Source organism: Lepidochelys olivacea (assembly GCF_965140295.1).
Source record: "Lepidochelys olivacea isolate rLepOli2 genome assembly, chromosome: 2".
NCBI classification, from domain to species: Eukaryota; Metazoa; Chordata; order Testudines; family Cheloniidae; genus Lepidochelys; species Lepidochelys olivacea.
Window position 1 is genome coordinate 53,137,708 of NC_140412.1, and position 27,198 is coordinate 53,164,905.

Genomic DNA, 27,198 nt, shown 5'->3' on the forward strand with positions numbered 1-27,198 from the left:
GGTCCATCAGCTTCCTTGATTTTTAGTCTTTATGGCCACAATTCAGGAAAGCCCTTAAACCACATGCTTAATTTTAAGTATGCATATAAGGGATTTGAATCAGGGTCCATATGCTGAAGTCAACAACTTCACAGTGTAGGTCTGCTTCTGGTTAATCAGGATTCAGGTCAGACAGACTGGATTTAATCAAGAGTTCTAAAAATTAGAGTGAAGAATTTGGAATGAAATAAGGTCTCCCTTATCTAGCAGTTATTTAGGAATCTTTAGATGCAGAGAGTAACCCTGAGAGCAGGGACTCTGTACTAGTACACAAACAAAAAGAAAAAACAAACAAAATAAAGGAAAGTTTGGCCACATAGACACGATAGCTAGATAAAGAGCCACATTAGAATTGGATTAGTCACTTAGTCTGGATTACCTTGATTATTTAAGTTAGGGCTAATTCATATGGGAGTTTTAAATGGTCATTGTTAGGCTTAAGTGTTAACATCACATTAAATACAAGTGAGACAGCTCACAGCTTTTATGCTGCCTGTTTGCAGACTCCTGCAGTGGTTCATGTGGAGGATTTGTTCATTTTTTTGTTAAAATGTTTAGATTTTGAAGCATACTTCTGCATCAGATTCCGCAGCTGTAGAAAATGAGTCGCTACCTCTACTCCCACACTATACAGATCTGCCCATATAAAAGTCACAACACGGAGTAACAATCCACAATATTTATTGACAATTCCCTGGCAGACATTTCTCTCAACCATTTGAAATTGGGTCAGTTTACATTTAAAAAATTAATACTATTCACCCTTCAAGTGAAGTCACTGGAAACGAATAGCCACGTACACTACACCATTACTCAGAAATTCATAGATTTTCAAGTCAAATTCTAGTCTGACTCTTGCCTAATTCAGGTGATAGAATTTCACCAAGGGTTTTCTATATAATTTCTGGTTCAGCTAGACCTTACCTTTTAGAAAGATATCCAACCTTGATTTATGTCTTCATGTGATGGAGAATCCACTACATCATTAAGTTGTTCCAATGGCTAATTACCCTCCTTGTAAAAGATTACGCCTTGTTTCTAGTCTGAATTTGAACCTCAGCTTTCAGCCATTGGATCTTGTTCTGCCTTTGTCTGCCAAATTAAACAGGCCTCTACTCTCTTCCTGCTGAATTGCAGGTCTGTCATTGACAGTCCAGAACACAAAATCCAATGACTTGCTGTAATTTAGCTAAACTTCAGTGAATAGCTAAATGGGGAAAGTGGTCTGTTAGCTGCTGCCAACCACCAACCATGAAGGATAGAGATGCTTGGGGGGAGGGGGGAGAAAAGGAAAAACAATTAACAAAAGTCTTTGCAAAAGGATTATTCCCATTCTTAATGAAAAGATTTTTTGAACATTTTTGTATTGCAAACGTAAGTGTCCTGCCACACTTTTTTTAAACATTTCTTATCAGTGAACTGAAAGCTCTTTAGAACACCTCATTTGTGGCTGTCCCGTGCAAGCTGGTTGTTGGCTTCACTTTGTCACAGTTCACTTATGGATTGCTACCTGCAGTTTGGAATATCACAATACTGCATTTCATTTCATAGGACATGACACAAAATGCTGTTGCTAAGGAATTACATGAGTGTATGTGCCATTACATTTTTAGGGAATATTGTTTGGGAAAAATCCATTGTGGCACAATTCCCCATATTACTTATCTTGGTTTTCTGCTGCAAAAAATTGTTTCATATAGTTAGACAAGAGCTGAGAGAAATGTTTTTTAATTTTTTACCTATTCTGTCAAAGTTCAGGAAGTTCTGATCAGCATCAATTTAAACTCAGGATAATATTTAGTCTATATTCAAGTGTGGGAGGAAAAACTAAACTATTATTTCTGGCTTCCCAGTAGCAGAGAACACACAAAATGTAACAACCCACCCCACACATACAGATGGCTCTAGTTTTTGCCTGAATACTATTCTTATACAGGGGAAGTGTGGGTCTGGGAATATACAATCCTTTCTCAGCCACAATCCCAGCAACCAGATAAACAGGAAGAGAGATTAAAAATGAGTTATTTCACCAAATTCAGTTTTGTTGTAAATACCTGCAGCCTTACTGAAGTCCATAGATATCTACCTGTATAAAGCTTACGCCAGAGAGTTAAAATTGACCCTGTCTGTCTAGAGAGCACAGAAATCTGTCAGTGCTTCTTCTCAATTTCACCCTTAGGAGATACAAAGAAGGTTCTAAAACAGCACTCAATTTAAATATATGTTTGAGAAAAAACTGGATAATATGTTGCTTCTGAACACCATGTGAAATACAGAGACACTCCTTTAGGTACACAGATTTATCAAAACTGTTGAATGAGCTTGCACCTGCAGAGGGGGCATAGCTGAGGCCATTTCATATACTGTCTTGGTGCAGGATGTTATCCATTTGGAGATTGTCTGTGAAGAGACCGTTTGACCCTTCATATGGTCCACATATGACAAACACAAACCAGGCAAAACACAAAACGGTTTAGTCCTGTCCAGATAAAAGGCTAGCCTTTGCCTGACATTTAAGGTATGGAGACGCTGCTTCTCTGGAGATGAAGGTAGCTTAGGAAAAAACACAGGTAAATATACCGCCTGGTTCAAATGAAACAAAGACAATGGGATTTGGGTACCCAACTCCCTTAGGGCCTCTGAAAATCTCCTCTGGAGGCTTCTGTAGAACAGGAGGAAGAGGAAAAATGGCAAACCTAAACTGTTCTCTATCCCAATACTAAGATAAGGAGGAGACATCATGGTTCTTCAAGATGCTCAGACTTTACAACTACAGCAGAGAGCTCACGGTCAGCACACAGCAGTGGAGAACAGACATTTACACTAGCAGAGGCCCCATTTCTGTTGGGCATTCGGCACCCTATCTAGAACACTTCTCAAGTGGGGAATACTGCTTTTGCACTTAGTGTGATTTCCATAAGGGAATCTCAAAGTACTTTGATGAATACGAGCCTCACACTACCCTGTGAAGTAGAATAGTTAAGTATTATCCCCATTGGAGAAATGAAAATGGTCTAGCAAACCCTAGAGCAGTGGTTCTCAGCCTTCCCCATACCATGACCCCCATGTTAGTATAGAAGAGTGTTTTGTGACCCTCTTGCACGTAACGATTAAAAGAAAAGGATGATCTGTCCATGATCCACAGCATCGGTGGCCTACAGAGTGCTCACAGCTGGAGCTAACAACTATTCAGAGAGCCCCTTTTCCTTCCCAGAAATAGGGCCGGTGCTTCCAACATTACGGTAAAGGGGAAAAAATTGGGAAAGGCAGGTTTCCATGCTCACGGGGTCTTTAATCTCTACATGGTTATGTTCAGCTCCACCGGCAGATTCAGCAACACCAGAGTATGGAAGCAAAGCTTGTGGAAAATAGATCAGAATGCGTAAGAGTGCAGGCTTTGCTCCATCAGCTGGAGGAGAAATACTTCACTAGCTCCCAGTCCATGGAGCAGCATATTGCTAAAGAACTTCGGTAGGGACATCTGCAATTCTACATCAGAGCTTGTGATTTACTTATTTCAGTAGCTAATTTGGGGGGGGAGGGGGGCATTCTTTGGAGGCACTGAGCATCTGGAATTTCCAGTGGCAACAGGGCCCTTGGTGCTAGTAAAACTGACATAATGGAACATGTGGAGAGCATGTTATATTTGGGGGCATTTTAAAAAAAAGTGAATTTGGCATTCAAGACAATTTTATAATAGTGTCAATAAAAACCTGTGTTTATCCAGGCATAGCATCACCCAGAACAATTTAAGCTTCCCCACATTGACTTCATAGGAGTGTGAGGAAAGTCGCCTATTCTTTATATTGAGACTCTCATGGAGTTGTAAATTATGGTGGCGGTTTGGGCAATAGGGGCACATGAGGTATATCTGGGGCATGAGATGGAGACTATCCATGTGTCTCCCTGGCTTAGTCCCAGAAGAGCTAGGCTTCCACCACACACCAAGAAACTGCCTGATATATGGGGCTGATGTTATGACCGTCTCTACAGTGGTCAGTTCCAGAGAATACGGGCCTCCATTTGTTGTCTTCAATCCTGGGAAGACTGAGGTTTGTATACGGGAGATAGGAAGCTCACTCTTCTCTATTGTGTCCTCATGTGTTGGATTTGTTTGGAGTGAATCCGATTAAGAATCTTGGTGTCACTTGCTCTGATTCTGTTGTACAACTCCAAGATGCTTTGGCTAGAGGGATTCATGAGGGTGGTGCGCGGATATCATTTATTTCAGATGGTAAATGATCTTATTAAATGGCCAGAGACATTCTATCATGGCAATTCTTGACCACCACCAGACTGGTTCAAATTGAGAAAGTAAAAGGTGGTGGTTTTTTTTTTTTAAACTAATCTTTTAATCAAGCTTAGAATTGGACCCCGTAGGTCTGAGAACAGCAGCACAAGAGGCAGGACAGCTCAGGAACAGTATAAATGGATTAGAAAAACAAGCTGGTCTTTTTACAAACATTACCAAAGCATCAAATCAACCCATGAGGCACAAGTTAGTCTTACAAAAATTGTAGTCCTACAAACAGAAAAGTCTATGAACTGCAAACTGCCTATCCTTTTCCACAGAAAATGGGATCACTGCAATTTAGATCAAACTTTAAAGTCAGTAAAAATACTACAGGAAGATTGCTCCTTATAAAATGTAATCAGCAATATTGGATTTGGGGCTAAAGTTGGAACTATTTTTATTTAGTGAGGAAGCTGAAAAACTACGACAGCAGCTTAAAGAAAAAGAACTTTCTGCTGATAAGGATAAATATTTACGTAACAAAATGGCAGAAGACTGTGGATATCTGACAAAACAAAATGGCCTCTTACAGTCTCAAGTTCTGGAAGCCACCAGGCAGCTGGATAGAGTAAGTTGTTTTTTTTTTTTTTTATGGTTTATTTTAAATAAGGCCATGGGGAGGCATGGATCAGCATTCATGTTGTACTCCCTGTCAGTACCCAGCCTAAGCCGGGGAAACTAAAGATCCAACCAGAGCACCAAATTCGTGATGCATCCTGGTCACATGCTACCCGAGGCACATTACATGTACAGGTTTCAGAGTAGCAGCCGTGTTAGTCTGTATTCGCAAAAAGAAAAGGAGGACTTGTGGCACCTTAGAGGCTAACAAATTTATTTGAGCATAAGCTTCCATGAGCTACAGCTCACTTCATCAGATGCATTACACATACACTAGAAGAAAGCCATTCAACAGCAAGTAGAAGACAATGACTACCCTTACAGTTTTAAGAACTGTTTTTTAAAAAGTCTTTTAAAAAAAGTCTCTTTGTACATCTTGTGGCTTTTAAATCAGCTGGACCCAATAAGCATAACCCTCCTTCCTGGAGTTGCTACGCTGCAGATGTGTTTTCCCTCCACAACTATACATTGTGCTACTCTGTACTATGCTCACTAGTACTGAAGTTGTGCATAGCAGTCTCACTTGGGACAGGGTGTTGGATTCCCTGCAAGACCTTTTTCCAACTAGAAAAGGAGTACTTGTGGCATCTTAGAGACTAACCAATTTATTTGAGCATGAGCTTTTGTGAGCTACAGCTCACTTCATCGGATGCATACCGTGGAAACTGCAGCAGACTTTATATACACACAGAGAACATGAAACAATACCTCCTCCCACCCCACTGTCCTGCTGGTAATAGCTTATCTAAAGTGATCATCAAGTTGGGTCATTTCCTGCACAAATCCAGGTTCTCTCACCCCCTCACCCCCCTCCAGAAAACACACACACAAACTCACTCTCCTGCTGGTAATAGCTCATCCAAAGTGACCACTCTCCCTACAATGTGCATGATAATCAAGGTGGGCCATTTCCAGCACAAATCCAGGTTCTCTCACCCCCTCACCCCCCTCCAGAAAACACACACACAAACTCACTCTCCTGCTGGTAATAGCTCATCCAAAGTGACCACTCTCCCTACAATGTGCATGATAATCAAGGTGGGCCATGTCCAGCACAAATCCAGGCTCTCTCACCACCCCCCCCCCGTTTTTTTTCCCGGGGACACACACACACACACACAAACTCACTCTCCTGCTGGCAATAGCTCATCCAAACTGACCACTCTCCAAGTTTAAATCCAAGTTTAACCAGAACATCTGGGGGGGGGGGGTAGGAAAAAACAAGGGGAAATAGGCTACCTTGCATAATGACTTAGCCACTCCCAGTCTCTATTTAAGCCTAAATTAATAGTATCCAATTTGCAAATGAATTCCAATTCAGCAGTTTCTCACTGGAGTCTGGATTTGAAGTTTTTTTGTTTTAAGATAGCGACCTTCATGTCTGTGATTGCGTGACCGGAGAGATTGAAGTGTTCTCCGACTAGTTTATGAATGTTATAATTCTTGACATCTGATTTGTGTCCATTTATTCTTTTACGTAGAGACTGTCCAGTTTGACCAATGTACATGGCAGAGGGGCATTGCTGGCACATATCACATTGCTGGATGTGCAGGTGAACGAGCCTCTGATAGTGTGGCTGATGTTGTTAGGCCCTGTGATGGTGTCCCCTGAATAGATATGTGGGCACAGTTGGCAACGGGCTTTGTTGCAAGGATAAGTTCCTGGGTTAGTGGTTCTGTTGTGTGGTATGTGGTTGTTGGTGAGTATTTGCTTCAGGTTGCGGGGCTGTCTGTAGGCATACTCCTTTTCTTTTTGCGAATACAGACTAACACGGCTGTTATTCTGAAACCTTTTCCAACTAGGATTCCCCAAAACTCAGTTTGACTCCAGATTTCTTCCTTAGGAATCTTTAGGTGGCATACAGCAAAACTACAGAATTGATCAGACTGAAGTGTAGGGGGTGGATATAGTGCGAACCACACATCCAAAGTTACTCAGAAAACCTCTTCCTTTGTATACATTTACACATTACATTGCATCACAGGTTTTGCGATTGGCTTGGTTACTTTGTAGGAACCAATCCCCGTACAGCAGTGATTCTCAACCTGCAGCCCAATCTGCACAGAGCTGCGGCCCATGTGAAATCCTCAGGGCCATACAGGTAGTATTGGATGCAGCCTACAACGGTAAATAGGGTGAGAAGGGAAAGTTACTCACCTTGTGCAGTAACTGAGGTTCTACGAGATGTGTCCCCCTATGGGTGCTCCACTCCAGGTAATGGTGCATCCCTGCGCCTTCGCTCAGAGTTTTGCAGCTGTCGGCACTTGAAGTATAGCACGTGCAACCGGGAGCACTCAGTTCCTTCTCAACCACCCCCGGCCTGAGACGGAGCTCAGCAGTCCCGCTGAAAAACTCTCATTTGTTAGATAAGTCTTAGATAGTTAGAAAGTTTAGTATTTAGATAATTTGGGCTTCAGTTTAGCTTTGCCTGTTTAAAAAAAAAATGTTTTTCCTTAGCTTTCCCCATAGCAAGTTTATTTCGGAATGCCTGATTTGCTGGGTTTTAAAAGATGTTCGACCTGCAGAGAGGCGATCCCAGTCTGATGGACACACTCAGTGTGTCCGGGAGAATCTCATGTTCCCCCGAAATGTGCCCATTGCTCTTAATTAAAAGCTAGGGCATGAAGAGATAGGGCCTGGAGGCTGAAACTTATATTACTGAAAAAATCATTGAGACCAGCCTCCAACCCGAGACAAGAAGGACTTTCCTGACAAAGGTTCGCAGTCCCTTCATCACCGAGGTCCCCAAAATCTAAGAAGCCAGTTAAAAAATGGCCAGCTTCACCACCTCAATGAGAGCAGACCAAAAAAACCCAGTCACCTGCTAGATCGCTCTCAGCGGCGTCGACTGCACAGAGCACTTATGATGCTCCGGGCATCTCCGGTAAATAGTTTTTTTTTGGTAAATGGTAAATAGGTTGAGAACCACTTGCTGTACAGCATGCTGTATCCATGCACTCATGTATAACCTGATCTTCACATTTGGGTTTATCTCATCCATTGTCCCAAGCACCACGGTGCTTCCTCCTTATCTTAGCTAGCACAGACATTCTGATTCCAGCATACGCCCTGTCAAGCCCCTATTTACTATGTAACCTTCCATTCACCTTCCCAATCATGCCCACTAAGAAATGAGGCCAGTTACTTATGTCAAAGCCAGGCCTACATTTCCACTCCTTTTATTTTCTTGGTTTTTATGTTAGTATTTGTTTCATTCATATCTTACTCCATTCTCTGTGCTTTTTCACGTTTACCAACCAGCAACACATCTGCAAGACCACAGTAGTTGTGATCATTTGACCCACCATTAATATTAGGCTCAAAGTACAAACTGGGGGTGCAATCACACATTCTCTGGCAGACTCCCCAGGGTGTAATCCCACCTAATAAACTTTGTCTTTAAAGTATCCTTTGGTAATTTTAACATTGCTTTTATTTTAAAAACATTACGAAAATATGGTACAATATATACAAAATCTTTCCATTTATCACCACAGGAAATTTAGATGTGAAACAGAGTATAGACGAATTAAAATAACATTCTCTGAGTCCATACCAGGTGGGGGCCTCTTCAGCCACCACACAATACTGGTCATCACCAGCATAGGCAGTTTTTACTTTACCAACATCCCTGTGTGTCAGCCATACTGTACAATTTGGAGGCCGTTTCCTCCAAAGTGAACCCACATGGCAGCAACTATGTCTGTAAGATGTTGCACTTGCACATATGAAAGTGTCCCCCATGTGCAAACAGCCGTACAATTCTGGGACTATCCAGACCTTGCATTGTCTTATAGCAGTACTTGAGAAGGGAAAAAAAACTTCTTCCACACCATAGTTGTAGTGCTTTCCAAACTACTTTCACTGGAAATACTGTGACCAATGTTCCATCCACCCCCAAACTTCATGGTATTGGACCCTCGTTAGTTTTCTTAACCTGTACCAATTAGTATTGCCTCCCTTGTATGAAATTTTTAACTTTTCTGTGGTGGTATAGAACAAAGAAGGTTGCCTCTTGTCACTTAAGGTCTTAACTACTTTACATAGCGTAACCCATATACTGCATGTAATTGGTTTTGTTTTTTACCTTTCATGATAGGAAATTAACTATCTTGTATATTAAAAAACATTTTAACTATTTAATATGTACCATGTTGTAAAACTTATCAATAAATTCTTTGCTTTGTTGATTTTCAAAACACAATACTTTAGATGCTAATTCTGGCTGAAACACTTGCTCATGTAATGGCTGTAGTACATCTGCTGACTTCTGTTGAACTGTTTGGTTCCCACATCATCTCTGCCAGCTTGGTTTCAGAGCAACATACCAATCCCAGTCAGACTAGCTTCCATGTCAAGCTCCCTCTAGTTTCATTGTTGCCCCACCTTGGCAGGCTTATGCATTTTTAAAAAGTTTACTTTTTGGTCCATGAAGTCCTTTCAATAGTTTTTAATAATTTTGACCAAACCCCAGTGACTGCAGATTGGTGAAATTCAACACTTGGCACATTCATAAACTGATCATTGAACAATATTTCTTTAATAGATTTAATGCTAAGCTGTTAGCTAAATTTGTTTCAAATCTAGGGCATTTCAATCTTTTATATAATTGATTAGTTTTAATATATTCTTTATTCTATTTAAAGATTCTTCCTCCATTTACAACACATCACATAGGTTTTTACTTCCTAACCACATTTACATTATACTGCAGTTAAACAAAACTTTTGCATAACAGTGTTAATGGTTAAGCTTCATTTCTTATATGCACTGATCTTGGTGCTGGGTTAGAGTCTGCTTCCAAAGTGCACAGCCATCTGAAAAAGAAAAAACAACCTTTGGTGGTTCCTCTTTGGAGCCTCCATAGGATTTTAATTAAAGAGAATGTTTTTACATTTGTTTTACCCCTTTTACGATATACACTCCATGTTCCAAGGATATGCACCTTCCTTCCATAAGGCAACCGTTTGCCTTTATTTGCCATGAAATCATAGAATCATAGGACTGGAAGGGACCTTGAGAGGTCATCTACTCCAGTGGCCTACACTCATGGCAGGACTAAGTATTATCAAGACCATAATGGAGATTCCACAACCTCCTTAGACAATTTATTCCAGTGATTAACCACCCTGACAGTTAAGAAGTTTTTCTTAAGGTCCAACCTAACCCACCCTTGCTGAAATTTAAGCCCATTGCTTCTTAGATTCATAGATACTAAGGTCAGAAGGGACCGTTATGATCTAGTCTGACCTCCTGCACAACGCAGGCCACAGAATTTCACCCACCCACTGCTGCGAAAAACCTCTCACCTATGTCTGAGCTACTGAAGTGAGCTCAAATCGTGGTTTAAAGACTTCAAGAAGCAAAGAATCCTCCAGCAAGTGACCCGTGCCCCATGCTACAGAGGAAGGCGAAAAACCTCCAGGGCTTCTTCCAATCTGCCCTGGAGGAAAACTCCTTCCCAACCGCAAATATGGTGATCAGCTAAACCCTGGGCATGTGGGCAAGATTCACCAGCTAGATACCCAGGAAAGAATTTTCTGTAGAACTCAGATCCCACCCCATCTAACATCCCATCACAGGCCATTGGGCCTATTTACCATGAATATTTAAAGATCAATTACCAAAATCATGTTATCCCATCATAGCATCTCCTCCATAAACTTATCGAGTTTAATCTTAAAGCCAGATAGGTCTTTTGCCCCCGCTGCTTCCCTTGGAAGACTCTTCCAAAACTTCACTCCTCTGATGGTCCTATCCTCAGAGATTAACAACAATTCTTCTCCCTCCTCCTTGTAACAAGCTTTTATGTACTTGAAATGTGTTATGTTTCTCCCAGCCCCCCACCCCCCCGATCTTCTTTTCCAGACTAAACAAACCCAATTTTTCAATCTTCTCTCATAGGTCATGTTTTCTAGACCTTTAATCATTTCCATTGCTCTTCTCTGGACTTTCTCCAATTTGTCTGTCATGTTAGCCATATTAATTTTCCCGTGAAGTATAACTGTTTTTGGGCTTAAAGAGTTTCCATGTATCCCTATCAAAGTAATTGTCTAAGTACTCAGAGCCACCTTAAGGCACAGTGTCCCTAACATTGCTACTCTTATGACCACCACCTCATCTTGCTGGTACTCCAGAGGCGCACTTGCTCTAATTTTTCATTCTTGTCCTGCAGCTCTTTCAGCTGCTATTTCATTACTGCAAAAGGATCCAGAGTCTGGTTCTAGTCATCCCTGCCATAGCCACAACCATGTCCGCTAATGACTAGTCCTTATTTTAAAAGATGTTGAACTTCATAAAAACATTGAGGTAACAAAGCCAGATAACATCAGCTACTTGTGTTTGGCTTGAGGGGGAAAAGAATTAAATTTAGCAAAGACTGCCAGGAAACACTGGCAGCTATTCAAAAAGGATCAGTTTTGCAACTCTGAACACAAGATTCAAATGGATTTTTAGTGGAACCTTTTAAAAAGCCAATTATTTTTCAACATACAAAATGAGGGTTTACAAGCCAAGAGTGTTTGTTTAAAATCTTGCACAGTTACAGAAATTTTGTTCAACACTCCTTGTGTTGCTCTACTAAATTTTTTAGACAAATGTACCCAGATTGCATTCCCCACTTGTACATTTGGAGGCAGCCAAGTTCAAATGAGAACTCCTTATTTCTTTTAAATCATTTTGACTAAATTATCCATAGTCCAATGATTCAAATCAGATTGTGTCTCTGCCTACAGAAGTAATTTACAGCTGATTATTTACAGACTATTCCTTTGTGAAAAGGTCCTATTTTCCTTCAGAATGGCTGTAAAGGATTCTGGGGACAAAAGCATATTGATGGTAGTGGTTACCACCTTGGCTCCTATTACACAATTTGTTTGACTACCAGGGTTCCACCAAGCAAGACTGCACTAAGTTGTACTGCCATAACCAGGCTTTATCAAACAAGCATTTTTTCCTCCTTATTTCATATTACATCCTTTTATTACACCAACCTACTTAATCCCTTCAGAACTCTAAAATTTTTAACATTCTGTATAAGTGAACCATTTAACTCCTAACTCTCTTTCCTTAATTCACTTATCTCCCAGAAAGAAAAGGAGTACTTGTGGCACCTTAGAGACTAACCAATTTATTTGAGCCTAAGCTTTCGTGAGCTACAGCTCACTTCATCGCATGCAATTGCATGCGATGAAGTGAGCTGTAGCTCACGAAAGCTTAGGCTCAAATAAATTGGTTAGTCTCTAAGGTGCCACAAGTACTCCCTTTCTTTTTGCGAATACAGACTAACACGGCTGCTACTCTGAAACTTATCTCCCAGAGTGACATTTCTCAGCAGATTTTTCTTCGTAGCTCTGATCTTATCTTTGTTTTTTGCACTCATTCTTTAGCTACAATTACTGTTCTCTCCAGGCGTCTTATTCTTTAAAATTTCAGTGGCATTCAACAGACCTTTTCAGTGCTGTACCAAGCATTGTTACATAGGTATTCACAATACGTCCCTCTATTCCCTTGAATTTCTCTTTAGTGGAGAACAATATGGTTTATGTCTCTTTCTTGCATTTTTTGTCTAATACTATTTGCTGGAGTCCCTTTTCCATCCGGTTCTAATCTCCCCCTATCACTTCCCTATGGAGTCCAAAGGATCCTCCTTTAGATCTAACCCATTCCTCCAGTGCCCTGGAAACCTCCTCAAATTTAAACCCTTCCAACACCATTGCTAAACTGGTGGGTTGCAATCCTTGATAATAAAGTTACACATATAATCAGCTATACATTACCTGCTCCAGACGAATGAATCTGAGTCACGATACCACTACGCTGAGATTCCCCCCAAGACCGCTTTCCACTTGGCTTCCCAAAAAACTCAGTTCAACTCCAGGTCTCCTCACTCAGCTATTTTAATTTGGCATACAGCAAAGCTACGCTGAGTTGATCAGACTCAAGCGTACAGGGTGGATATAGGGTGCATCACACATCCAAACTTACACAGAAAACCTCTTCCTTTATATATATTTACACATTGTATTGCATTTATTGTAAATTGCATCACACATTTTGGGATTGGCTTGGTTACTTCGTGTGAACCAATCCCTGTACAGCATGCTCTGTTCATCTATAACCTGATCTTTACGTGGCAGGTTTCTCTTGTTCATTGTTCCAAGCACTGGGTGTTCCTGCTGATCTGAGCTAGCACAGCATCCTGTCTCCAGCATACTGCTTGTTACATCGCTATTTACAACTTAATCTTCCATCACCTTCCCAATCATGCCCACTAAGAAATGAGGCCAGTTACTTATGTTCAGGTAGGCCTACATTTGGCCCCTTTCAAGATTCAGCTCTGCTTCAAAGCAAAGTGTCCTCAACATTAACAAATGTTAATAAGATGTTACTCTTACTATCTTGAACGTAAAAAGGCCAAAGTCCCCAGAAATGTCCTCCATTTGTGTACATGCAAAATATTTTCATGATGTTTTCAAGCATTATCATCTGCAAGCAGGTCTGTAAAAATGCGTTTTGTGAGAGTAAGTTCTAACTTCTGCAAAAGTCATCCAAGATAGATTAGGTATAAAAGACTTATGCATGATTTGCTATAGGAGAAGCAGCTGAAAGAGGATGAAAGCACCTGCCATACAAGGAGGATTTCTGAACTAGCCTGTGAAAAGGAGAAAGAACGACAACTTGAGATGGAGCTCACTTACCTGAACAGACTATTGCAGGATGAAAGACAGAAGATTCTTACTGCACAAGAGCAGGCATTACATATTTGTTTTGAGTTTTTCAAATTAATTGCATTAAATACAATACTAATCCAATGGCATCTGAACACCTTTAAAGAGCTGGAGTTCAAGTAAAAGATTAATTTCCTCCCTTGTTAGATTTCTGATTAATATTTTCAATGAAAATTCTGAGCTCAAAAAGGAGCTTAAAAAAAATCAAAACCTGACCTATGTAATTGGTAACAGGTTGCCAGTTTAGGGTTACATTGCATTAAAATAGCTCTTATATAATGTTAGAATGGATGACGGAGTTGTATAGAGCTCACGTTGGAAATATCTAGACTCCCAAGCACAAAAGTTCAAATTCCAACAAAGCTGACTCAGTCCCTTAGCCTTCCAAAGTAGATAATCTACATGCACATTCTGTAAATACTTTGGGATCTTTTGGTATGAAAGGAAGTTGTATAAGTTCAAGATATACAAAATTTCATTTGCAATTATAGCATATGAAATTAGTGCAACTGTACTAAAAAAAAATATATGACCATATGGACTACGAAAAACACTACAGCCCAACTGTTTCGGAGAGCTGTTCCAAAACAGTATTCAAACCAAAAATTTCATCAAGTGAGGTATTTTTTTGGTTTGCCATTCTGAGCTCTGTGAATTAATTTGGCACTCAAAAGTATTCATTGAATAATTTGCAAAACAACCTGCAACTTGTCCCCTGAAAGTTAAGTCCAAAAACTGTCTCTTGAGCTATTCACTAGTATTTGCTAGGAGTGATTGTAACAATCTTGATACAAATGAGAAACCAAGACAAATATTTTCATGAATAGCAGCAATGTTCTCAAGTTAAGAGCAAGTCAAATAAGAGCAATATATGCTCAAAAATATTTACAAGTCTGTCTTCAGTTATTTGACTAACTAGATTAATCTAATCATATTTGCATGCTCATTAGTATAAGTTTTGCCACGATCAGCTCAGTTTGAATATTATGGAGCTGATTTTCATAATTGCACCTGCACAAATTAGTATGCTGTTGCCTTCAGTTACTGCAACTGGATACAAATCAGAACTCACGGTGCATGCAAACATCTTTATTTGCACATGTAATCATACTAATGTAGGAATTAGACATTTGTGTACAATTCTAAGAGTCATTTTGAAAATCATTTGAATTGCAGGTAAAGTCAAAGGTATAAGTTCTCCCACACATGGAAAAAAAATAAATAAAAAAAGACATTCACAAACAGCACAGAAACACTAAGACATCATATAAAACTCTCAATTTTTGTGGGGAAATTATTAAATAAGGCACTATGTCTAACTTCTGACAATTCTGTTGTCTATCCAGCACCTTTAAATAGCTTATTTTATAAATCTGAATTAAAAAAACCCCTAGGTAATGCAAAGGTGACTGGACAGTACAAGATAGCACTCTCATCTCCCTAAAAAAGGAAGCTTATTTGTTGAGCATAGACCAGTGGCTCTCAACCAGGGGTCTGGGGACCCCTGGGGGGCTGGGAGCAGGTTTCAGGGGGGCCACCAAGCAGGGCCACTGTTAGACTCGCTGGGGCCCAGGGCAGAAAGCTGAAGTCCCATGGCATGGGGCTGAAGCCCAGGGCCCTGAGCCCTTCCACCTGGGACTGAAGACAAAGCCTGAGAAACTTAGCTCCCTGGTGGCCCCTGTGGCATGGGGCCCCAGGCAATTGCCCTGCTTGCTACCCCCTAATGCCGGCCCTGGCTTTTATATGCAGAAAATTAGTTGTGGCACAGGTGGGCCATGGAGTTTTTAATAGCATGTTGGGGGGGCCTCAGAAAGAAAAAGGTCGAGACCCCTGGCATAGACAGTGTTCTTAGGCCTGTAAAAAACAAATGAACATTGCCCCACTGCATTTACACTTTAGGACAGGCAAAAATTCCCTGGGAGACCTCGAGAAGATTCTTTCAGGGAAATTTTTTGGTATATGGCAATAATGAGTGGGTAATGCATTTTCACTGGCTGTTGAGTTTCTACCACATAAGTTTTAAATTCTTGCATTGATTGTAGCTGGTCATTACATTATTCTGAATGAAAAATGTTAAGACTGCCTCTACCCTCCTACTAAAGAGGGTGACTGCCATCTTTAAATTAGATTGCTGAGCAATCTGAAAGCACAGGAAATGAAATATCAGTTTGTTAGTGCTTCTACAATGCTTTGGAAATTTAAATGCAAAGTCAGTCCATTCATTGTACCAATAGGTACTACGTCTCCAGCAAGGAAGGAAATCTGTAAATCTAAATGGACAGTCACTTCAGAGCCAGCAAAAAGATTTAGAAAGGAGATGGTCAAGAGCTCAACTGGAAAATTCGAAACTGCGAACAGAAAAAACTCATTTAGTAGAACATATTTCTCAGTTACATAAACAGGTAAATAAATTCATGCTCTTAAAAAAAAAGAAGTGGTAGGAATATTACCCTACAAGTGGGTCACCCTTCTTCATAATGATGCTATGGAAAAAATATGAAGTGGTAATTTAAAACCACATTTAGTTACAGACAGCCCAAATTCTCTTTTCTAGGCTTATGTCAAGGTAAGTGAAATAACTCCAAGCATTTTTTATTTACGCTGGTGTAAATCTGGAGTATCGAGTCCAGGGCCTGTTATTGTAAGCAATGCAGGTAGCAACACCTGTAGTTACAAGATAGCCTGGAGCTTTCCATAAGACCCTTTTCAGAGTAGCAGCCGTGTTAGTCTGTATTCGCAAAAAGAAAAGGAGGACTTGTGGCACCTTAGAGACTAACAAATTTATTTGAGCATAAGCTTTCGTGAGCTACAGCTCACTTCATCCGATGCACAAGACCCTGTTTTCAGTTGCTTATAATTTCACCAAACTAACATTGTGGGTTTTCCAATGGTGGCTACTGAAGCTGAATTTTTGGGGGAAAGTTTCAGCCAAACCAGCCCAAATGCTTTTCTGAATTAGGTTGGGGAAACACTGCTGTAAAAATTTAAACATGGGAAAAACAATTGTTTAGTTGAGACGCTCTAGTGCGTCCATGCTTTGCAGTAGAGACATGCAACTTGGCAAGGGCTGTGCGTCACACCTATCAGGGATGTGCCCGAAATGTTTTGAAGACTGTCTATAAAGTTTAAATAAGGTTAGTTGTTCCTTGTCATAACAGGACACCTGTTCTCGTTTGAACTAAGCCACTAACCAAAGCCAAAAATCAGATTTGTAAAGGCAACGTTAGCCCTTATGGTTGCTGGGGTGTCAGTCTGTCACAACACGTACACTATGCAGCGTACCAACAGTAATTGCCATTATCAAATCAGACCGGTGGTTAGTCTAGTCCAGTCTTTTTTCTCCAGCTTTGAGATACTTCAGAAAGTGCAAGAAATCCAAGAAAGAAAGTCTGCTTCTAACAGGATTTATGGTTCACAGATTTACTGACACGCAAGGCTCTAGTTTTCATATCTAACATATAGAATCATAGAGTATCAGGGTTGGAAGGGACCTCAGGAGGTCATCTAGTCCAACCCCCTGCTCAAAGCAGGACCAATCTCCAATTTTTGCCCCAGATCTCTAAGTGGCCCCCTCAAGGATTGAACTCACAACCCTCGGTTTAGCAGGCCAATGCTCAAACCATATGTTCCATGCTCTTTTACCTCATTCAAAATAAAGATCAAATTCAAGGAAGAATCTGGGCAAAGTGATACCTTTTATTGTGTAGTTCTGTGCAGAACTCTTACTTGCCATTGGAGTGTTGTCTTACTCTATATCCTATTTACATAAGCATGTAAACCAAAAGGCCAATATACAAAATAAGGGATCTATTATAGATACGTCCTTTTCAGCAGCTTGAAAGGAAAGATTACTCAAAGTTTGACACAAATAGGGTTAAGTGTTATGGCTTAGATGATGTAACTTTAGGAACCAGTAACATTTACACTAGTTCAGTTTATGTATTGTTGTAAATGAAATTTCACCCTAGAAAAAAGTTTTAGGGCAAAGTGCCTTACTAGGCCTTAAATTGTATTCTACAGAATTAAATGCTAATGTCTTTTTCTTTTCAAATTACCTAGATTTCGGAGAAAGAAGATGAAATCCGTCGCATGCATGGACATGTTAGTACTATGTCCTATGACCTGAATAGTCTGAAATCTCAAGTGGAAACAGAGCATAGCTTGCAGAGAGAAAGATGGAAAGAGTTCTCCAATATTCTAACAGCATACAAGTCACCTGCTAAATAAGCTCTATTTAGGGAAGGAGTTACTGAAAGGGAGCTAACCTAGTAATTTTAAAAATTAAATGGACACTAACAATTAGTTTCTTAAATTCCCATTGTAAAAAAGAGCATGTCCTGAGGCACCTAAATAAAGCATACTACTCTTCAAGAATAGTATTCTGCATTTCTACACAACAAATGAAACTAGATCCTATCAGAATCACTTGGAACCTGGGGAGATGGGCTAAGAACCCTGAGTGGAGGCAGCATGCTCAGCCCTTGCGAAGCTGGCTTCAAATTAATTAAAAAGCAACCCGTTTGGCCACTTCAAGGAGTGGCTTTTGTGTAATTGCAAAGGTAGCCCCATGCAGTCATCACTCCTGTCCTAACCAAAGTGGCAGGCTCTGTCACGAGCAGTCAAGGCTGATTCCCCACTCTGGCACTCCGAATGCAGAAGGTGGGGGCCCGCAAGGATTCTAAAAATTAATACTGGCCACTCCAGGCTTGTATTAAACTCCCAAGGTTACAGCTTCTCTCTGACCTTGGATGGGTAGATGCTGCCACCACCCAAATGCAAAACCCCTAGGAACCCAGGAAGCTGCACTTGGGAATTCCTTCCTGTGGGGTGCCCTCAAGCCCTTTTACCCCCCTCTGGGGAAGAATGGAGAAAGAAAACAAAGGAAATGAATTAGCTGGGGGTAACAGCTAAACAACATATGCACAAACTTCTTAGGACTCCAAAAATCCAATCCTGTTCTTAAAAAAATTTATTAAAAACAAAAAGAAAGAAAATACATCTGGAACTTAGGCTTTTGCTAGATTAAAAAATAACCCATTTACAAAAATTAAATATCAGGAATAAACTTCTGAGGTCCAGCTTAAAGGTTACACGCAAAACAAAAAGCATTTAGAGTTAGCACAGAGGAGTCCACAATCCAATAACAAAAAACAAACAAACAGAAATAAACCTAATTGCATCTTTCTAAACATTCCTGATCTACTTACATATCGGGGTTGTTAAATAAGTAGTTCTAGATAGGATGTGATGATTTTCATATCTGGCCTTCAGCTTCTCACAGCATAACTGCACCCTGTTCCCCTCTTTCCTGGAGAACAGCAGCAGGACACAAAAGGAAAGCTTCCCTCCCCACCCCCCATTTTAAAACGTTCTAGCCTTCCCATTGGCTCTTTTGGTCAGGTGCCCACTCCCTTCCTTTTACCTCCACTTTAACCCTTTACAGGTAAAGCAAGTAGAGAACAGCTACCAAGAGGGACTTTATAGCTAACTGGCTAGCTGGGTGTCCATAAAAGGGAGCTCCCCCCCGCCCTTCATTTATCACACAAGCCCTTGAAGGGACAAACATGCTTCCTGAATTTAACACCAACAGTAATGGATTTTCCATTTAATTTTTAACTATATGAAGAGAGCGCTTTAAAAAGTAATTGTTTAAATGAATGTTCTTGCCACACAAACACCCTCTACCAAAAGCAAATGCATCAATACCTATAAAACTATACTATATTTCTGAAGTTCATTGTAGCAACCTTCTTGAAAGCCTGAGAAAGAGACAGTTACCTTTTCCGTAACTGATGTTCTTTGAGATGTGTTGCTCATGTCTATTCCACAATAGGTGTGCTTGCTCGCCATGTGCACCAGTGTTGGAAGTTTTTCCCCTAGCAGTACCCGTGGGGGGGAGCTACACCCGTGACTCCTGGAATGGCGCCTGCCTGGCACGGTATAAGGGGAGCTGCACGCCCCCCCCAACCTCAGTTCCTTCTTTCCAGACAACTCTGACAGAGGGGGAAGGGGGGCAGGATGTGGAATAGACATGAGCAACACATCTCGAAGAACACCAGTTACGGAAAAGGTAACTGTCTTTTCTTCTTCTTCGAGTGATTGCTCATGTGTATTCCACAATAGGCGATTCCAAGCTATATCTGTTGGAGATGGGTAGGAGTTCACAAGTTCCCAGGATGGAGGACAGCCCTGCCGAACCTGGCATCATCCCTGATTAGGGAGACGATTGCATAGTGCGAGGTGAACGTGTGAACCGAAGACCACGTGGCGGCTCTACAAATGTCCTAGATGGGGATGTGGGCCACGAAGGCAGTCACCAAGGCCTGCGCCCAAGTTGAGTGTGCCCTCACAATGGGTGGCGGGGGGACACCTGTCAGCTCATAGCTGGAGCGGATGCACAAAGTGATCCGACTGGAAAGCCGCTGAGTGGAAATCGGCAGACCCCTCACGTACTCAGCCAAGGCGACGAATAGTTGCGAGGACTTTCTGAACGGCTTGGTCTACTCCAGGTAGAAAGCCAGAGCCCGCCACACATCGAGCGTGTGGAGACAGTGCTCCTCACTGGACACATGAGGATCGAGGCAGAGGACAGGTAGAAAAGTGTCCTGACACACGTGGTAGACGGAGACCACCTTCGGGAGGAACGCGGGGAGTGGATGGAGCTGGACCGTGTCCTTATGAGAGACCGCGTACAGCGGCTCAGAGGTCAAGGCCCTGAGCTCCAAGACTCACCTGGCCAACGTGATTACAACCCGGAAGGCCACTTTCCACAAGAGGTGATACCAGGAGCACGTGGCCAGTGGTTCAAATGGGGGCCCCATGAGATGAGCCAACACCACATTTAGGTCCCACTGAGTGACCAGGGGGTCTAGAATATGGAAAAAGATAGTCCAGACCCTTAAGGAACTGGCCAGTCATAGCATGGGAAAATACAGTGCGCCTTCGTACTGGCGGATGGAAGGCCAATATGGCTGCCAGGTGCACCTTGACTGATGAGGGCACCAGGCCCTGGGCCCTCAGGTGGAGGAGGTAATCAAAGATAAGCTGGATCGAGGTGGCCATCGGGGAGACACCCTGGTCCACTGCCCACCTAGAGAACCAGGATCACTTCACCAAATAAGCGCGGCGAGTGGAGGGCCATCTACTTTCAAGGAGGACATGCTGAACCTATTCTGAGTATGTCCTTTCCTCTCCGCCTAACCACTGAGCAGCCATGCCATGAGATGAAGCACCGCTAGATTGGGATGGAGGAGGCGGCCCTGGTCCTGAGAGAGAGCAGGCCCGGGAGGAGCGGCAACGGCCATGGTGAAGCTACCACCAGGCCCATGAGGGTCCCATACGAATGCTGCCTCGGCCACGCTTGTCCGTCTTTATCTTCTCCAGGACCCTGCTGATTAGAGGGAATGAGGGAAAGGCGTAGAGAAGCCAGTCTGACCAGGACAGGAGAAAGGTATTGAGATAGCGCCCCTCCTTAGGCCCCCCCCGGAGCAGAACCGGGGGCATCGCTGGTTCTGCCAAGTCGTGAATAGGTCTACCTGGGGAGTTTCCCACCTTCAGAAGAGCCAATGGGCCACTTCCACGTGGAGGGGCCACTCGTGTTGCAAGGAAAAGTCCCTGCTCAAGCGATTCGCCCTCTCATTCCAGGTGCCCAGTAGGTGGAAGGTCTTCAGGTGGATGTCATGGGCTATACAGAAGTCCCCCAGCCTAAGGGCTTTGTGGCAGAGGGCAGAGGATCGGGCCCCGCCTTGCCTGTTGATATAGAACATCGAGACCGTGTTGTCTATGAGGACCCTGACTACCTTGCCCTCCAGGTGCAAGCAAAAGGCCATGCACGCCAGCCGCACCGCCCTGAGCTCCTTGATATTTATATGTAGGGTCAGGTCTTGAGCCTACCACAGGCCTAGGGTCTGAAAGTTCCCAACATGGGACCCCCAAGCCAGGTCCGATGCATCAGACACCAGCTCCAATGACGGGGCCCTGTCCCTGAACGGGACTCCTTGGAGCATGTTGTTGGGGCGGACCACCACCGTAGGGAGGTGATCACAGAGTCCAGCACGGTGAGGAACTTGTCCATCCTGTCCATGGCCTGGGAGAACTTCGAGGCCAACCAGAGCTGGAGGGGCCTCATCCCGAGTCTGGCATGACCCACCATGTAAGTACACGCCGACATGTGACCCAAGAGTTGCAGGCAAACGCTGGCTGTTGACATCAGGAACCTTGTGACCGAGTCGATGAGACATTTCAGGGTCTCAAATCTGTCTGGCGAGAGAGAGGCCCTGGCCGACACTGCGTCCAGGAGCGCCCCGATAAACTCTATGCATTGGACCGGGACTAACGTGGACTTGGTGTTGTTTACCAACAGGCCCAAGGCGGTGCACGTGGACAGGAGGAGCATCACATGATCCCTCACCTGCGACTGGGAGGTGCCCTTGACCAGCTAATCGTCCAGATAGGGAAATATCTGGACCCCCCGCAGTCTGAGGTAGGCCGCTACCACCGACATTTATGAACACCCTGAGGGCAGTGGAGAGGCCAAACGGGAGGACTGTGAATTGGTAATGATTCTGTCCCACCACGAAACGGAAGATGTGGAAGTACGAATCCTGTAGATCGAGGACAGCATACCAGTCCCTGGGATCCAGGGAGAGGATGATGGAGGCCAGGGAGACCATGTGGAACTTGAGCTTCACAATGTACTGGTTCAGACCTCAGAGGGCCAGGATGGGCCCGAGCCTCCCCTTGGCCTTCGGGATAAGGAAATAACGGGAGTAATATCCCTTGCCTATGAACTCCTCGGGCACCGCCTCTACTGCTCCTAGTCCTAGGAACTGCTCCACCTCCTGCTTGAGCAGAGCTTCGTGTGAGGGGTCTGCCAAGAGGGACATGGGCGGGAGGTGGTTGGGCGGGGAGGAAGTAAACTGGAAGATGTAACCGCGGGAGATGGTGTTGAGGACCCATCGATCCGAGGTTAGCTGCAACCGTTCCGGGAGGAAAGCACACAACCGGTTGGAGAAGGGAAGCTTTATTGGGGATGGATCCCTGATGAGGACGGGTGGGGTGCCCCCAAGCATCCCGTCGAAAGCGCCTTTTCCCTGCCTGCTTGCCCTTGGAGGACCCAGGCTGGGGGGCAGACCGAGAGTGCCTCTGAGGGCATCTCTTATAGTACCACTGCTTCCTATGGGCAGCTTTGTACTTCAGGAGAGTGGCCTGGGCAGGAGCCTGCTGTTGCTTGAACTTAAGTTTTGCCGGAGCCAGGACATAGAGGCCCAGAGTCTGGAGGGTCGTGCGGGAGTGTTTCATACCATGCAGCCTTGAATCTGTTTCCTCCGCAAACAAAGCTTTCCTGTCAAACGGGAGATCCTGCGCCTCGCTGGACAGCCCAGAGAGCAGGAGCCGTGACACCCGTCTCATGGATGCCGTAGAGGCCATTGAAAGAGTGTGGCCGTGCCTGCAGAATCCGAGGCTGCCCGCAGGGACACCCCAGCAGCTGCTGTCCCTTCCTCCACTAGTGCCTTGAACTGCTTCCTATCACGCTCCTGGATGAAGTCCTCAAACTTGGGCAGGGAGCCCCACAGATTGAATTCGTACTGGCCCAGGAGAACCTGATGGTTTGCCTCTTGTAACCGGAAGCTCAAAGATGAATAAAACCTTCCTTCCGAAAGAGTCCAGTCTCCAAGAGTCTTTGTTTTGACCCCGCTGTTCCCTGTGGTTGACCAACTAGACCACCAGGGAGTTGGGCGCCGGGTGGGTATACAAGTACTCATGCCCTTTAGTGGGTACAAAGTAGTTGCGTTCTGCCTTTTCAGAGATGGGGGCCAACGAGGCCAGTGTCTGCCACAGGGCATTTGAAAACTTAGCCACCCCTTCATGGAGAGGCAAGGCCACCCTACCCGGTGCCAATGGGGACAATACGTTAAACAGAGTCTGCGGGCTCCTCCATCTCCTTTGCCTGGAGGTGGAGGCTTGCTGCCACCCTCTAAGAGTTCTTGGTGGTCCCTGAAGTCCTCCTGCAGGATGGAGGGGGACAGGGCTGCAATCGCCTCCTCCAGGTGGGGCGAAGAGGCCAGCACCAGAGGGTCCACCACCTGGTTGGACTCCAGGCATGGTGCTGAGGACGTACGTCCCACCGACTCCTTTCTTGGGGGTCTGGAGAAGGAGGCCAACGGTGCTTCTGAAGCTCTGGTCACCCCTCTGGAGCACAGGGCCGACATCGGCGGTGCTCCAGGCACCGACATGGACTTAACATCCCAGGCCACCTGGAGGGCTTCAGGCGTGGACAGCATCCAGACATTCAGAGAGGCCTGTTCTGAAGGGGCTAGGCTACTCTGCTCAATGTGAGTCGGAGGCCTAGGGCCCGGTTGGGCAAGAGGACTGCCCAACATGGGTCTCGCCTCTGTCCCAGACTTCCCTCGGTGCCGCTGCAAATAGCTGAGATGGGTGGGGAGTGGTGCCGACTGGTAGATGGCACCGGAGAGTCGCTGCATACCGACCCTGCGGTGCCAGGTACCGGTTCGGAGCGGGATGCCGGGTTCAGGGTCAGCACAGACTCCATCAGGATGGCCCGGAGCCTAATAATGTCCCTTTCTGTTTTGGTTCGAAGCTTAAACGACTTGCAAATCTTGCACCTTTAGCCGATATGGGTTTCTCCCAAGCAGTCTGTATGCAGGTCACTTCTTGGCATAGAACGCCTACAAGAGCCACACGACTTAAACCCCGGGACACCCCCCGGCTCAGGCTCACTGACTGACTAAACTAACTGAACAGCTAAGTAACTACAGGTACTAACGCTGAACGAACGAACAGTTCTGGGGATGAGCTACAGCGAAGCTGGAGCAGAGCAGTTCTGACACCTTCACTAGCAGCAAGAAGGAACTGAGGGTGGGGGGAAGCGCGCAGTTCCCCTTATACCGCACCAGGCAGGCGCCACTCTAGGGGTCGTGGGGGGAGCTCCCCCCCATGGGTACTTCTAGGGGAAAAACTTCCCGCACCGGTGCACATGGCGAGCACTCACACCTATTGTGGAATACACATGAGCAACCACTCGAAGAAGAATTAAAAGTTAGTGAGCTTTTGGCATTCAAGATCAACAGGAAAAATTCTTTGTTGAACTAATCTAGTATTATATCACCTATATCAACTCAAATTAAGGAAGAAATGTCAAGTTCACTCTCAGCTTTCTCAAAAAAATTTATTTTTGGCCCAAAGTAAATTAAATTATGTCTCAAAACAAAGGAGACCATTTTGGAAGTTTTGAACAAAATCCATTTAGCCCTTTTCAGATGAGTAGAAAAGTTTCCATAAGAAAAACAAAACATGTTTGCACTTTAATTTGAAAACCGCTTCAGTTTAAAGCATCAGACTCTCAGCTCTACATAGTTATAGATCTGTCCTTTTGAAAAGGCAGAGACATTCAAAAAAGTTTAAGGTTTCTACAGCAGTATTAGTTCCGCCAAACTGCAGTTAAGAATGCATATCTCTGGCCTCAACAGATACAACCTTGCTCTGTATATATCCATTGAGAATGCTGCTGCAAATATTTTCTTAGCCCTTCCCTTGGACCCCCACCCATCACCTCTCTGCATTGCCCCTCTGCCCCCCTTCTCTAACACATCAAAGATAAGCTATATGTCTTCACTTCCAAGGCCCTTCAGAACCTATCCCCACTCTACCCATCATCTCTCAATCACTATCAAGATGTCAGCTCCTGCTCCTGATGAGTCCATGCTACCAGCCTCCATTGCTCACTTGTTAAATTCTCAGACTCAAATTCAGTGTTTTCTCTCCCACACGTTTGGGAGGAGCTCCAAGTAAATGTCAGCAAAACTCACTATCTTTCAAATCCCTCACTAAATAACTCCTTTTCCATACTTACAAAAAAACTTGACAGCAATTAGGTAACTGGTGTGCTGAGACCACTGTGCATCATGCCAAGCTCTGTTGTCCCCATCTGCATCTCTCTCTTATTTTCAGCCAATATTTGCTTGGCATTAGCTAGCAAGCTTAAGACTAAGTTCTTTGGGGCAGGATCAGTCTGTTCTGTGTTTGTACAGCACCTAGCACAATGGGGTCCTCATCCATGACTGGTGCTAGAGCAATACAAATAATTAGCAGCGACAACATTTAACAGCATGAATACTATGTGGCACTTAACTCATGTTTAAAGCACAGAGCAAACCTTAAAAAAAAAAAAAAAAAAATCAACTGTTAGATGACCTGTGGATCTAAATTCCTAACTCAGTGCTGCATTAACAGACATCTGCATTTAGAATTTTTACTTGAAAAAAAGTATACTTCCAACTTCATTTATAAACATAGTAAATTCCTATTAAGTAGCATCATAGAAAGCCAGATCATCAGTTAATTTTATTTTTAAAAAGTATTTGGGACTGAGGATTGTATACTAGTGGTGTATGTCCTAAACGATCTTACACACATCAAGGGGGAGGGGGGAGGAGTCTGTCTTGCCTAACTTGAGAGCATCCACATTCTAATAGTGAAAAAGAAATGAAGGCATATACTAATGTTATGAACCTTGAAGTTTTATATTTTTATTCTACAAGTGTGCTAGGGATTGTTTGCTGCTTGAATTTTGACAAATACAAATCCAATTCATAACAGGAAAAATGTTTCACATCGCTTTCATTAAGATTTTCAGCTAATGCCAAGCAAATATTGGGTTCAAATTGCTATAAATTAAAAATACAATGTACCTAAAATGAAGTTAATTTGGTTACTCACTACTGTACATTTTATTCTCCAACCTGCATGAAACTCCTTGCTTGATGTCAGTAAAAAGTATATTAGAAGGGTTTGTTTTGCTACTACTTTCCCACATATAAAACTAAGTTTTTAATATTCTCTGCTTGGCCCTATCTAAGAGTGCTACTGAGGTCTTTAGAAGTACTCTCTTCACATGGGTGCCAAGTTTTTTTTCTACCTTGGAGTTACCAGGACCCCAGACTTCTGTCGAACTCCTATTGCCTTTATTACAAAGACACAGGTTTGTAAATAAAATTCTGTATACTACAGCCAAACTCAACTATTTTTATTCAGTACATTGATATCTAATCTTGATCAAGTTTTCTGTAGCACCAAATGTACAGAAGATTGTCTCAGTCCCAAATAGCATATAATCTTGTTAAAAAAGGAGGCAATAAAAATAAATTAGCATGTAGTAAAGGAAAAAAAAGTGTTGGATTTTTTAAACTAGCTAATAGAACGCCTATGAGACTAAGATACATAGTAACTGACAACATAATTGGCACTGCACTTCAACAAAATTTGAGCCCACCTCCCAGGGATTCAATAAATGTAGTAGATTTCTTGGGTTTTCCACCAGAGTGGTAGCACAGAGTTGTTAGACTTAAACACAGTAAACTGGCCAATATATTCAAGAGGAGAGCATCTAACACAAAAAGAGGTCTTCATCACAAGAGGTATTCAAATATTCCAGGTTTCAGAGTAGCAGCCGTGTTAGTCTGTATTCGCAAAAAGAAAAGGAGTACTTGTGGCACCTT

At 43.3% G+C, this 27,198-nt stretch overlaps 1 protein-coding gene across 2 annotated transcripts in view; it reads left to right on the forward strand.

Annotated features, from left to right (window-relative positions):
- LOC311516029 (uncharacterized protein) overlaps positions 1–18,031 on the forward strand; it is a 56,375-nt gene extending 38,344 nt beyond the window's left edge. The window contains exons 7-8 of one of the 2 annotated variants that reach the window (XM_084619642.1): positions 15,916–16,083; positions 17,741–18,031. In XM_084619642.1, the coding sequence (XP_084475768.1) occupies positions 15,916–16,083; positions 17,741–17,908 (336 nt within the window). In that variant the 3' untranslated portion in view covers positions 17,909–18,031. The remainder of the gene's footprint in view (positions 1–15,915; positions 16,084–17,740) is intronic. The other variant, XM_084619643.1, reaches the window with a different exon arrangement.
- Positions 18,032–27,198: the final 9,167 nt, after the last annotated feature.